We start from the raw sequence: 14836 nt of genomic DNA on the forward strand, positions 1-14836 counted from the left end.
AAACTGCTAATTCTGCAACAAATACACACATGAATGCAGACCAACACCTGAGGGAGTGGATCTGCAAACTGACCACACCGCAGCAGCCACAGCAGGGGTGCATTTCCCGAAACCATAGTTGATACCTACGGTAGCTACTTTATTGTTTGTAAATGCAATTTCCCATTGACACAAGTACCCAAGTTGCTAACTGGCTAACAACTACGCTTTCGAGAAATGCACCCCAGAACAGCAGAGTTCAGCCAGGGTTGCTGCTGGCCGCACCCCCCTAGGCCCCACTTCACCCATCACCCCCAGTCACCCTGTGGAGTAGCCCTCCAAATCCTCCTTCAAAGGCCGCCAATTATCCACACAAGAAAACAGCAGTGCAGGAGAATGAGGCAAAGGACTGGGGTAAAAAAGCGCCTTTTTCTCCACACTCTTCTTTTCCCTCTCTTTCTTTCTTGCGCTCTCCCCTCCTTCTCTCGTTCTCTTCCCAGTCTATTGGAACAAACTCCTCTTATCAAAAGGGCCACCGAAACTAAACCCCAAAAAAGGGATTGAAATGACAGGCCTCTCGAGCGCGATCTGCCTAAAATCGGCAGCTACATGAAAACCCAACTCAGACGGCGTTCTATTTTCACCCACGCGCAAACATCTGCGAGTGCCCAAGAAAAGAAAATGAAAATAAGCATTACAGCTGAACACATGCTGACACAGGCCCTCATCACCCGGTCATCCAATCAGCCTGGAGACAAAGTCAGACTGAGAGCTCGAGTTTAATATCTCTGCTAGAGTGCTGGAGATGACACCTCCGTGCCAACGCCTCCGAGATCACACACCCATCACCAGTGAGGGGCAGAGGTGTACGCGTACACACACACGCACAGTACCTGAGTCAGATGAAAGTCCACCCAGATCAGAATCCGATGAAAATGCGCACAGGTTAAACCAGCAGCTAGACATCCAACAGGTTTGTAAGATGCCTCAAGTTCAGCCACAGGGTTTGTGTGCATGTATTTGAATGAGCACTATCACCTACGTGCAAACTGTGCCCACAGCGGACAGCAAACGCACTTGGCTATATCAGGAAGGAGTGCGCTAGCCCAGAGGGGCAAAGTCAGAAAGCACACACTGATCTGGGTCACCTAAATATATGGTTAGGGGGTGGTCTAACAGGGGGGTGTATGGAAACCTGAAAAGAGGGTGACTTAATCGCTGCTGCTACAGACATGCAAAATATAATCATCAGTACTGCCACTGGCTAAATTTATCTCTGACACCCTAGCCAACTCCCTCCCTCCCTCTCTCGCATGCTCCCCATAAAACTCCTCCCATCTTACCACGGCCCTCACTACAGAACGGCTTTGACTCAGGGTCAAACAGGGGTGAGGAATGGACGACTTGATTTGATGACAAAACCACAAGAGTTATCTGTTTGTGTTTACTCTTTAGAGTTAAGGTGAACAATGTGACAACAAATACATGCTGCAGTTTATCTCAGCCAAGGGGTGAGGAGGACAAAAAAATTTGATGAAAATGCATCAGTTATCTGTTAAGTGACAAGTTAGGTGAGCGATGTGTCTGCAAGTAAACAAGTCAATGTGACACAGACACAATAGATGCCAATTTAATTTGATGGACATTTACCAGTTAAGCTTTGCTGTTAAGAGTTACGGTGAACAATGAGTCAACAAGTAAACAAGAATGTTAACTTTTGTCATAGTCAATGTGAGACAGAAACAATACAATATATGCCAATGGTAATTGGTAATTAAACTAACTAAGATACAAGTTTGCTGGAATACTTCCTAGGGCTGTAACGATACACTCAACTCACTATTCCGTTCATATCACGATTCTTGACCTACAGTTCGATACACCTCACAATTTCTGAAATGCATCTCATTTGAAGCCTGGAAGCATTATCACATTGAATCATATGGGTATTTTCTGGACTGAAAGATAACAAAACTTTGAAAGGACGCATCACACTACTGCCTTCCTACATCGCGATACAGTATCGTGACTGAGAATCGCGATTTCACGGTTCGATACAGTAGGCTATTGTTACAGCCTTAATACTTATCTTTTGGCTTCAAGGCTTACTTTACTATGCAACTTATACTAACATTCTCAGTCAACAACATCTTGCAAATGCTCTAACACTTCGTTATTTCTCCATCTCCATCTTTCTTCCCATTTTCTGCATGCACCCTGTTCTTTCTATTCAGACATTTATCATAAACGTTATCTACCAGGTTGCATAGTCCAATTCAAATACACACCTGGAAACCTGGCCAAGATGGCAGGGCAAATAGTTTGAAATGAAATCCATGGTGGAGTTCAGAGATTCTGACCTCTTCTCACTTGGCTCGGCCTGTCTGTGGAATCCGAGGTAAGGCTAATCCTCAGGATAGGAATGCTTTGAGGAACACAGGGCAGGCCGGTCAACTTTGTTTTGTCCGTCTGCCCCAATTAAAAGCAATACACAAGCACACACACAAACACGGCCAAACAAAGAGCTGTGTAGAGGAAGCCAAAAACGATAAGATAAAAAAAGATAAAAACAATACAAAAACAAAAAAAAACACAAAAACAAAGTATTGAACCAGCTAACATCTTATTCAGTTTGTTTTTGATTTGTTGTTGATTTTCCCTATTCCTTTCTGAAAAAGACCAGATTTAAACCAGCAGTCTGACTCAGCCTCCCAAATAGCTGTGGAGGGTTATCTAACAAAACAACCAGGAGCAGCCCTCTCACAGCACAGCAGCAGCAGCCCCATAAGAGGCAGGCAGACGGGCCGTGTCTGATCTTCAGGGGCCCCGGTGGGTCAGCAGGGGCTGTGGTGCTGAGCGGAGGCCCAGCCGGGTGGACACGGTGTGGGCAGCAGATTCTGGAATGCTCCCCTTGGCTCCGGCAGCCAGCCCCTCTATTTTAGGAATGTGTTTAATCTGTTCAAGCTAGAAAAAAAATCATGACTGATGGCTCTCTACGTACCTTGTCTCCTTAAACCTCAACACACACAGACAATACACACACAGACAACACACATTCAAGCATTCAAACACACACACACACTCAAGCACATGAACACACATACGTATGCACACAACACGATCAGCACAGAGAGACACTATGCAAACACATCCATAGACAGACACAGCCCTCTTTTCCATTTGGGGAGCCTCTCCTCACATCCTGAGAAGGGGTGATAATGCCAAACCCCAAATTACTCCCCGGAAATGTGAACTCATGGCCTATTCTTACCACAGCGAATTTGAGAGTTTTTAGACAAATGATAAGGCTTGCAGAAAGATGAATGCCAGAGAGGGGGAATGTTTTTGTACTGCTTTCTTACCCACGACATCATTCATTCATTGAGAGAGAGAGAGAGAGAGAGAGAGAGAGAGAGAGAGAGAGAGAGAGAGAGAGAGAGAGAGAGAGAGAGAGAGAGAGAGAGAGAGAGACAGAGAGAAAGAGAGACAGACAGACAGGGAGACAGGGAGACAGGGAGAGATGGAGGAGAGGAAAGAGGAAGGAAAGTAGACTGATATGGATGGGCAGAGAGGGGGAGCTGAGGAAAAAAACAGTAGGCAACTGAGGAACAGAAGAGTGCTCCTCCTGGAAGTGACTGTAGAAATGTCTGTAATTGACATGTAAAGACAGAGTGATGAGCTTGATGAGAGAGTGTGCTGTTCTAGAGTCCGGACTTCAAACAAGTTCAACCCCGACAGCCCTGGAAGTCTCTCTCCTCACCAACCATCCGCCCCACACCACACCACTCCACCCAGCAGCGATGCTACACCCATCCCATCCACCCCACCCCATGGCCTGGCCGTACTCCGCTCCACCCAAATGCCCTGTTCCACTCCACTCCACGCCACACATGTCCCTGCTACCACACCCCCAATCCACTCCACTCCGCACAATGCCCGTGACACTCCACCCCAGACAACAGCCCTGGTACAACCCAATCTACACCACACCACGGGTGCATTCCAATATGCACACTCCCATCCTCCGCTTGTGCTTGTGGCCTCGCCCCACCTCCGTTTCCCAGCTGTCAGCCTAGCCACAAAAACTTTTTGGGGGACTGTTCTTCATACACCATCCCAATTGCAAATGAGAAAATTACATTAGAATTGAGCTTTTGCAAGATATTGAATTCATTTTCTGTCGTCATTAACATCTTCATGAGGTCACAAGCAGGCAAGTGAGGTTGGAAGTCCGCATATTGGAATGCACACCATGTCCCACTCCTCATCCCATCACACAACAATCCACCCCAAACAATGCCTGTTCTACACTCCACTCCACCCAGCACCCCTGCTTCACCCACAGCCCTACTCCAGTCTTCACAGACTCCCCTGATCCACTCGACCCCCCCTAAGGTGAGACAGTGCCAGCAAGCTCCAGCATCAAACTGAGCGCTTCAGCAGGCACTTTCTCTCTCTCTCTCCCCCTCACCCTTTCTCTTTCGCTCGTCCTTTCTTTCGTCAGCTCCGAGGCCCCACTGCCAGCCAGCTTCTATTCAGGTCCTCTCACCGAACAGAAATATATAGTCCACCATGAGCCATTATTATCTCTGAGAAGGGCAGACTAAAAAAGAGGGCTTACTAGCCGAGACAGAAAAAGAGAGAGAGAGAGAGAGAGAGAGAGAGAGAGAGAGAGAGAGAGAGAGAACTACAGGAATAGTCAAGCATATCAGGTTCTCAACATCTCTCCTGGTGAAAAATAAATAGACTGCTGGCATTTGTTCAGACTCTGTTGCTCGCAGGAACCTGCAAGAAGTCTGCGTTCCCTCTGACAACACTGCCACCTGCAGGTGAAGAAAGTTCCACAACCTCTAACAGCTTTCTAGTGACCATGAGGTTCCTTCTCTCAGGACTAGAGCCACCACCAACTGAGGACAACAGCCAGAAAAATATTCTTCAACAACCAAGTATCAATGTGAACGCACTGCTTTTATGATATGCTGTCTCACTCAGCTGAGCATACCGAGTTCTACACACAATCAATGCCTCATATTCACACACCTAAAGAGAAGACTGATATGCAAATTGGAGAACAGCACATTGGGAGCCGTATGGGGTTCAATGTCTTCCTCAAGGACACTCCAATCTAATCAGCTAGACATGGATTTGAACCAGCAGTTGAAAATGTATTACATTTGTACATAATTCAATTCAATACACATTCAATTTGCCTGTGTCAAGAGAAAGGAATGGCAACCACTCAGTGAAGACAGAGACAGCAGTAAAGCCATTAATTCCTACACGAATGAATGAAAAACATATTCAAAGACCAATACAACTTTCAGTGGCAATAGCAGGAAACAAAAACTGTTCTGCCAAGCAATTCTGAGCTGTTCTGATGACAATTAACGTAACTAAATGTAGTATTGTGTCTGAAAGGTCTTGGCTGGCTTACCTAGAGAGTTAGGGAGGCAGGGAGTCCATTCAGCACTGGGAGAGAGCGGCTCCCATCCTACTGGCATGCTGGGGAGCAGAGGGGGAAATGGGGGGCAGTGGGTTGTGCAATCCCATTCTCTTGTTCTGCCCTCCCCCTAACATTCACATTCTCTCCCTCCCTCTTGCCTTCTCACCATCTCTCCACTTCGCTCTCTCTCTCTTCCCCATCTCTCCCTCTCTCCCTTCCCCATCTCTCTCCCCCTCTCTCTCCCATCTCTCTCGCTCTTCCCCATCTCCATCTCTCTCTCTTCTCACTCTCTCTCTCTCTCTCCTACCCTCTATACTACTATACCTCCCCCGTGGTATCTCATTCCTGCTCTCTCTTATCCCTCCTTTCTCACTCTATCCATCCTTCTATACCCTTTTCTCTTATCTGCCTCCTCACCCCACCCCGTACTTGACCAAGGGCAGGCTGGAGCCAGTTATTTGTTTTGCACTTAAGCAGAGCTGTGCAGGGCTGTGGGGCCCGGAGTTAACCATCCAAAACCTCACAGTGCTAGCAGTAGACACCCAGGGGTCTAATCAGCTCTCTCTCATGCACACACACTCGGGTCCCGCTCTCTAATGCGCATACACTCTCTCCCTCTTCTTCTCTCACACATTACAAACTCACATGCACACATACACTGACATGCGCGCACACACAGTCTCTCAATGTCACATGCACCTGTTACAACTCACAAGTACACAATGAAATGTAAAACAAAATGTACACCATTTGAACCAGTATGCTGCCACAAAACTTTGTCCAACAGTGGAATACTACACGAAAGACAATATATTGGTAGTAGTATATAAAAAATACCACAGTATCAAACTCTTGGACGTTATCATTTAACTTCCTCATACAGTGGCAGCAAACAGGCTCACTGTAAACAAACTTATCTCCTTCCCTTCCCAGTGTGCAATAGTGTGTGTGTACGAGTTGCGCTCCACTAAGCATTTCGACCTTTATGGCGCAGCCAATCAAACACTCGCAGGAAGACCATTCTCTCGCCTTCTTTACAGTTCTGGAACCTTCTATGCACCACACGCCTCCAAGTTCAAGCGGGAGGCCCTCCGGCAAGGAACTTTCCAACAGCTCTGATTGACTTGTAAGTGGCCTTGTTGGTTGCCTTGACTGTGTGTGACTGTGTGTGTGACTGTGTGTGTGTGTGTGTGTGTGTGACTGTGTGTGTGTGTGACTGTGTGACTGTGTGACTGTGTAGGTGTGTGACTGTGTGACTGTGTGACTGTGTGTGTCTGTGTGTGTCTCTGTGTGTGTGTGTGTGTGTGTGGAGAAAGTGAGGGAGGGTGCAGAATTAGGACGCTAATACCACATGACAAAGAGGACATAGTACTGCCACTTAAATCCCAAACTCATGCCAATTGTGCAAATTTATGCAAAAAATACACTTGATTCTTATCAGCACACTGAATGAAGACGATAAGCACAACCATCACAATACAGAGCTAATCCATGCAACCCCCTACTGCCCTACTGAAACACTGTTCTCAGGCAGAGTTTAACAAAGAGATTTGGCCCGTGAACTTGGTAAACAACCACCCCCCCGCCCCACCCCAGTTTTTAGCACCAAGGAGCCAAACGTGAAGAGGACTTCCTTATTGACCATCACCCCAGGCACGTTTAAAAGCCCTGGCCTCAGGGAACAATCCTCAACCATGTCAGTCTTAATTAGAGGTCCACCTCAAAGCCACGACTTAGTGACTCAGTGCGAGTGTGACTATGTGTGTGTGTGTGTGTGTGTGTGTGTGTGTGTGTGTGTGTGTGTGTTCACTGCTTGCCCCGTGGGCTCTGTAATGGTGTTAATGAGAGGAGGGCCAATTCTGGGTGGATTAGGCTCCAGAAATGTGAGGAATGGGCAAACTCTCCCTGCTGGCACCCAGTGTAGGGCTCTGGCCCGAGGCACCCCCCACACAAACCCCCACCCCACCCGTTGCCTGGCGATCGCCCCTCATGACAGAGACAAAAGGGGATGCTGGAGCATTTCCATGGTCACCCAAAAAGACGAAGAGGTGGGAGCTGACCTATAGTACACTGTTTGTTTTCCTGTGTTCTGCGTCAGAACTTACAGACAGCCCAGAACACACTGATGTGCATCAAAGTTCCACAGCTTATTACAGAATGGACAAGTATAGGTACAATTTTAAGTATATCTTTTCATGGAACAACATTAAAGACATTTTATTTTGACACAATGAACAGTAGCCAGTGTACAACTTGAATAGCCGCTTCAATGTATTGTTCACTGAAAATAATTTGAAATACAGCCAGTATCAAAACCCCATGTTAAAATCCCAGAGAGGATCATGATCTGCTTCAGTAGTCACAGTACATGTTGACATGCATGTTTCTCTAACTGAAATTGAGCTTTACAACATTGATGGCATTCATGCTGCCCCACTACCATGCTTGATTTTTACAGATGGGACACTTTGTACAAATCCTTTGTACATATCCTTACTCTGTTTGTCGCAATCCATATCCTTACTCTGTCTCTGATGAGACCAAGATAAAGAAGTTTGCTTTAGATGGTGTCAAGCATGTATATCCAGACCATACTGTTTATCCAGGACATACTACAGGACAGACAGAGAGTGAACATGTGTCCACCAGGTGATGATGCTGGGCTAATGAAACCAGACACCCAAAATGACCAGTCCATTTCTTACCTGATAAAAGCAAAGAAGCTTTCCTCGCAGTTCCAGATCTAGAGGAAGCATTTGGTGGGATGTCTGTGTGTCCCGGAGTGTGTATGCTGTGTGACACGACAGCTTGTTGGGATGTGTGGGTAGGGACCACAGCATTGGTTTCATGTCAAGCTACGTTAGCAGTGGCTGGAAAGGGCCAGTGAAAATCAATCACATCACTGATTACACCCAACGCCTCCCCTTCCAACAACACCCCCACCTCCGCCCACCTTCACGATTGAAATGCAGTTATGGCCTTTTTTCATTCATGTGAACGCTACTGTGATGCTCCAGCTGGTCCCACCTCTCCGGATGCAACACAACACCACACTCCCAACCGCCGCAGCACTGGAACATCCCAAAGCTGGAATATCACTCAAGAGAAAGCGATGTGTCTGTTGTTTATCTGCCTGCCGTTGTCCACCAGTCAGTCAGTCTGTTTGCACGTTTAAATGACTTTGGATACTTGCTGCAAGTGTCCCATATTGTCGGTCTGTTAAAAATGACTTACAATATTTTACATTGGCCTTTACGCACTTGCTTGAATGTCCTCCTTGCAAGTCACTTTGGTCAAAAGCATCTGCTAAATGTAATGTCATGTAATGTAATATTTGTCTGGAATAAAAAAATACATATTCTACTTTTCTCCGCACTAAGATTGCCTTTGGAGCTTTGTGAATCGATGGAAATAACCTTAAAAGGGTGACGCCCCTCTAACAAAAGAACAAAACGAACATGAATAAAACCACAATATCTATAAAAAAAGACAGACTTTAAAGACTGCTTCACTAAAAATAATTACAAGGATTTAATGCCTTTAGCTCCCCATCACATTTCTTTAAAAGAGACCAGTAGCAGCATTATGCATGCACGTGATCCCTACAGACCCTATGGAATCATTAACATTTGCATGAGAATAGGCTCTGTGTGTAACGTATGACACTGGACAGTGGCAGAACAATTGCTCACAGGGCCCTTGGGCAAAACACTGATGGGGCCCGATCATAATATCAAAACAACGATAGGGCCCCCCCCATCACCAATGCTGGAGGGCCCTGGGCCCAGCGGCAAATGCCCTGCTTGCCCCCCCATAGTCTTGCCCCTGACACTGGATCCGGTTAGCCATGCTCGCTTTGCATGGAGATGTGTCCCCCATGCCCCACGGCACGCTCCTCGGAGGATGCCCCCATTGTGCTCCTCTGATTTCATATTCCTGCCCCCCAGCCCCGCGCTGAGCCTCCCCATCTGTTGACCAACAACCAGAGCAGCTGGCCCAACACCCCCTTTTAATATGGGTATGAGTGTCAGTTTGTGTTTGTGTTTGTGTGTGTGTGTGTGTGTGTGTGTGTGTGTGTGTGTGCGCGCGTGCCTGCGTGTACGTGTCCGCGCGCGCGCCTGCGTGCGTGCGTGCGTGCATGTCTGCGTGTGTCCGTGTGTGTGTACGCGATTACGTGTGAGCCAGTGCAGTAATCATGACTGCTCATCTGATAGCTTTGGCTTGGTCATTGTCTCCAGAGAGGAGAGGAGAGGAGAGGAGAGGAGAGGAGAGGAGAGGAGAGGAGAGGAGAGGAGAGGAGAGGAGAGGAGAGGAAAAGAGGTACAGAGAGGTGTGTTGTTGTGGAGGTAGTGGTTGTGGAGGAGAGGAGGGGAAGAAGGGGACTATTAGACTGTGACTTAATGAGATGACATCATGGTCAGGCCCGATTAAATGGCCTCGTTGTCATTCAGCGTGATATCAGGATGGCTAATCTGGAGCTGGAACTGTATCGGCAGCCAGTGGGGAAGAAGAGGAGGAAGAAGAAGAAGAGGGCTCGCTATCGTGTGCCAGAGTAACCCCTGCTGCTGCAGCTGAGGCTGCTGTGGGAAACCCATTCAAAAAAGCATCCAAAAACCTCTAAGCACCAGTCAAGAATCTCCACACGCAGGCTTCACAACCTGCTATATATAGCGCTGGGTGGGGTATGTACGCGTGTTACATGTGTGTATACACAAGTTTAAGTAGGGGTGTGTGTAAGGCACTGGGTTACTACGCCGGTGACCCCGGGTTCGATTCCGGCCCGGTTCATTTGCCACTCCTACCCTGTCTCTCTCTCCCCACTCATTTCCTGTCTCTCCTCCACTATCCTGTAAGAAGTAAAAGCAAAAAAAAAAACCCCTAAAAATATATACAGTGCCCTCCATAATTATTGGCACCCCTGGTTGAGATGTGTTAAAAGCCTTAAAATAAATTCAGTGTTTATTTGCAGAAGAATACTGTCACACTGAAAATTGTAGGAAAATGTAGCCTTCAACTCAAATGAATTGCAAGAAAATAAAAAAAATCCCTGACTAAAAAATAATTATTTTTCATTAAATCACCTGTTCCACAATTATTGGCACCCTTAACAATTCCCAAGAAATAAATATAATAGAAGCATTTCTGTCATTTCTACAGTAGTTTACAAAGTCTACCAGAGTATGTAGGAACATTTAATTAGTAATTCATCACTTCCTGTTTCCCTGGGGTATAAATATGACGTGACACCGAGGCCATTTCTCTTATCCACTCTTAAAAATGGGAAAGACAAAGGAACACAGCATACAAGTGAGGCAGATGTGCGTCGACCTTCACAGGTCAGGCAGAGGCTACAAGAAGATTGCCACTCAACTGCAGCTGCCCATATCCACTGTGAGAGGAATAATTAAGAAGTTCAAAACAACTGGAACAGTGGTAAACAAGCCTGGACGAGGACCCAAGTTTATTTTGCCACCACGCACAGTGAGGAGGATGGTAAGAGAAATCAAAAGATCTCCAAAGCTCACTGTTACAGAATTACAACAAATGGTAGCATCCTGGGGTCACAAAGTCTCCAAATCAACCATCAGGCGCTGTCTACACGCCAACAAGCTGTTTGGGAGGCATGCACGGAGTAAACCTTTCCTCACTCACAATCATAAACGCAAACGTCTGGAGTTCGCCAAGCGGTATTGGGGCTTCAACTGGGACCGTGTGCTTTGGTCAGATGAGACCAAGATTGAGCTTTTTGGCAACAAACACTCCAAGTGGGTCTGGCGTGCCACGAAAGATGCGCATGCTGAAAAGCACCTCATACCCACTGTGAAGTATGGGGGTGGGTCAGTGATGCTGTGGGGCTGTTTCGCTTCCAAAGGCCCTGGGAACCTTGTTAAGGTGCATGGCATCATGAATGCTTTGAAATACCAGGACATTTTAAATCAAAATCTGTTGCCCTCTGCCCGAAAGCTGAAGATGGGTCGTCACTGGGTCTTTCAGCAAGACAATGACCCTAAACATATGGCCAAATCTACACAGAAATGGTTCACCAGACACAAAATCAAGCTCCTCCCATGGCCATCTCAGTCCCCAGACCTCAACCCCATTGAGACCCTGTGGGGTGAGCTGAAGAGGAGAGTACAGAGGAGAGGACCCCGGTCTCTGGATGATTTAGAGAGATTCTGCAAAGAGGAATGGCTGAAGATCCTTCTTTCTGTCTTTTCCCATCTTGTGAAACATTATAGGAGAAGATTAGGTGCTGTTTTGTTGGCAAAGGGGGTTGTACAAAATATCAACACCAGGGGTGCTAATAATTGTGACACACATTATTTGATGTCAAATAATTATTTCTTTATGTGGGATTTTTTCCCCACTGAATAAATGCACTTGTGTTAAAGGTTGGATTTTTCTCTTTTTTTCCATTAAGGTCCCATATTATTTAGAAAAAAAATAAAATAATTGGAAGCTAAAAAACACATCTCAACCAGGGGTGCCAATAATTATGGAGGGCACTGTATATTTTTAAAGTAGGGGTGTATGTGTGTATCTCGTGTCTACAGTGTGCGGCTGTGCACATGTGTGCATGTGTGGGTATGGGGTGTGGGTAATCTAATCTCAGGGCTTCTCCACTCCACATGTGCTATGCTGTGAAATATGCTTTTTAGCCCCTGTGGCAGGGTGTGTGGGGCGCAAAACACAAGGCAAGGCAGATGTCCCCCAGATGCAACGGGCCGTGTGGCATCACACCACAGCACAGCACACACAGTACACTACACTACACGCCCACACCAAGACCCAAACCAAACCCACTATGCAGCCATCTGTTCAAACACAGAGATATGAGGACTGTGGAGACTACTGTGCTATGCTGTAATTTCAATCTCTTATAATTAGAAACAGAGAACAGGAGGAGGGAGGGGAGTGGAGTGGAGGAAAAAGAGAGAAACGAGAAAAATCAGTGGTAAAGGAATCGTTTCACTGTGTAGAGAAGATGAGGGAAGTATGAAAGGAAAAAGAATGAAAGAGAGAGAGATTGGGTGTGGGAGTGCCATCACCGTCAGCCACGGAGAATGCAGGAGGAGAACTGAGGAGAAAGGGAACCCTAATCCCATTTAAGTGTGTAACTGTGCGTGTGCGTCTGTGAGTGTGTGTGTGTGTGTGTGTGTGTGTGTGTGTGTGTGCACGCGCCAGCGTGCATGTGTGTAACTGTGCGTGTGTGTGCGTGTGTGTGTGTCTGTGTGTGTGTTCCGTTCGGCTTCTGCATCAGGGTTAAGGTGTGGATACTGTGTGCCAAGGAGCCCTCCCCACAGGGAGGCTTGCAAGATGTGGAGCAGGGGGCTGGGGGCACACAGGGCCATGCACAATGCCACTGGACAGACTTTAACTGCTGCCAGCGGTTAAAGAGAACCGGACCTGCCGGACATAGGCCTCTGTGAACGGAAAACAAAAGAGGAACAGCCGGAGACCAAGAAAGAGAGCGAAGAAGTGATTGAAAGTCTGTGCGCGTGTGTGTGTGTGTGTATATGTAGTGTGTATACATGTGTTACTGAGTGAGTGAGTGAGTGAGTGAGTGAGTGAGTGAGTGAGTGAGTGAGTGAGTGAGTGAGTGAGTGAGTGAGTGAGTGAGTGAGTGAGTGAGTGAGTGAGTGAGTGAGTGAGTGAGTGAGTGAGTGAGTGAGCGAGCAAGAGATTGAGCACGAAGTAGAGGGAGAAAGCGAGTGAGTGAAAGAGTGAAAGAGTGAAAGAATGAAAGCGAGGGGGTGGGGGTGGGTATGAATGGACAGGGCCTTTGACTGGACTCTCATTAAGGCTCATTTGTGCCCAGCTGAACACGCAGAGCCTCGGCTGAACACGACACCCTGCACGTCTCCACACTCTCAGCTCCGTTCTCGCCCGCCCGCCTAATCCCATTTACCTCCCCATTCAGGAGCTGGAAACAAACGCTACATAAAAACCAACCCAAACCCCCACACAACACAACAGCCCATTCAATTCAATTGAACAAAATGCCCACTGTGAACTGTGCTCCGAGAGTTCATCATGTTTCTCCGACAGCATAGAAACAGGAATGAGCTGAGAGAGGGGGTCTCGTGAGGGTAATAACAGGGATTATCTACTTTCCATACCGTAGGCCGGACTTACAGTTGTTTCACAATAAGGCTTCCTGAATTGGGTCAAACACAGACATGTGCACACTGCGTGTGTGCATGAGAAGGGGGGAGACAGAGAGAGAAAGAGAGCGAGAGAGAGAGAAACTGGTTGCATGTAAATGTGAGAGAGGGCAAGTGAGCAAATGAGAGAGGGCAAGAGAGAGAGAGAGAGAAGGCAAGCAAGCGAGCGAGCGAGCGAGCACGCGCGAAAGAGACAGAGAGAGAGAGAGAGAGAGAGAGAGAGAGAGAGAGAGAGAGAGAGAGAGAGAGAGAGAGAGAGAGACAGGGCAAGCGAGCGAGCGAGCGAGCGAGCGAGCGAGAGAGAGAGAGAGAGAGAGGACAAGCGAGCGAGCAACTGGTTGCATGTGAATGAGAGCGACCAAGAGAGGGCAAGAAAGAGAGAGACGTCGAAAGAGAGCGATACGTGTTGACCTGCTGATGGTATGTCAGAGGGGGCATCCTGTTGTCTCTTCACAGTTTGACAGGCCTGACAAAGGCTGGTCTGTTTGAGGATGCTCTCTATCCACAGGCTGTGGATGGGGGTGGGTGGCTTTCAGTATACATGCAAGCCCGTACTTTCCTAATCTAAAGCCCAAGAGGTCGAATGGATCAAGCCGTCAACTATTCAGGTCATTTTTTGTCTGACTGGTACAATGTGTGTGTGTGGAGATACATTTTTGTGTTTGAAGACGCAGTGGAGTCGTGTTTTGTTGCTAACGATATACAGTTCTTCTTGGCATCACTTACAGGGTTATGTGACAATTATCAATCAATCAATCAATCATTTCTACTATGAAACTTCATGTGAACACACACCTTCAAAACACCATGGATGGTGGTGGGATGAATGATACAGCCAATCTAAAATCAAGATGGTAAGTGCAGGTACGCAAATAGCAACAGTAAATGAACATCTCTCTTGGTCGCATCTCCTACCTTTATTCCAGATGATGTTCCACCAGGCTCAGATCTTCAGGACTGGAAAAACTCAGCTCCTGGAGGAGAAGAGAGAGAATGTTTTTTAAAATACAACCAACACACAACCAACATAATGAACTTGCATCATCCATAGCCACCATTTGCTGATAATAATTTGCAATCCTGAAAACTGATATTGCCGCTTGTTAATCTTGTCGACCTCAACTCACTTAGTATGTCTTTTGCACATTTGTCCACACCAACTCACAGAATATGTTTTTGCCCAATTGCCTTTGTTTCCCTCCCGGACTATTACCTATGTTATATGTGTCTTGAAATGTTTTTGTGGGCA

At 46.9% G+C, this 14836-nt stretch overlaps 1 protein-coding gene across 3 annotated transcripts in view; it reads right to left on the reverse strand.

Moving 5' to 3' along the window:
• Nucleotides 1-14836, reverse strand: part of kank1a (KN motif and ankyrin repeat domains 1a) — a 71438-nt gene that overhangs the window by 41495 nt on the left and 15107 nt on the right. Inside the window, exons 2-3 of one of the 3 annotated variants that reach the window (XM_063195572.1) lie at nt 14503-14561; nt 5414-5481 (exon numbers count right to left, since the gene is read on the reverse strand). Coding sequence is in view for 1 of the 3 variants with exons in the window: in XM_063195568.1 (XP_063051638.1) it covers nt 873-945 (73 nt within the window). In the remaining 2 variants the exon portion in view is untranslated. Of the gene's footprint in view, nt 1-872; nt 1207-5413; nt 5482-14502; nt 14562-14836 lie in introns of those variants that run through there. The other 2 variants (XM_063195571.1, XM_063195568.1) reach the window with 2 other exon arrangements.

The sequence above is a fragment of the Engraulis encrasicolus genome, chromosome 3 (genome assembly GCF_034702125.1).
Source record: "Engraulis encrasicolus isolate BLACKSEA-1 chromosome 3, IST_EnEncr_1.0, whole genome shotgun sequence".
NCBI classification, from domain to species: domain Eukaryota; kingdom Metazoa; phylum Chordata; class Actinopteri; order Clupeiformes; family Engraulidae; genus Engraulis; species Engraulis encrasicolus.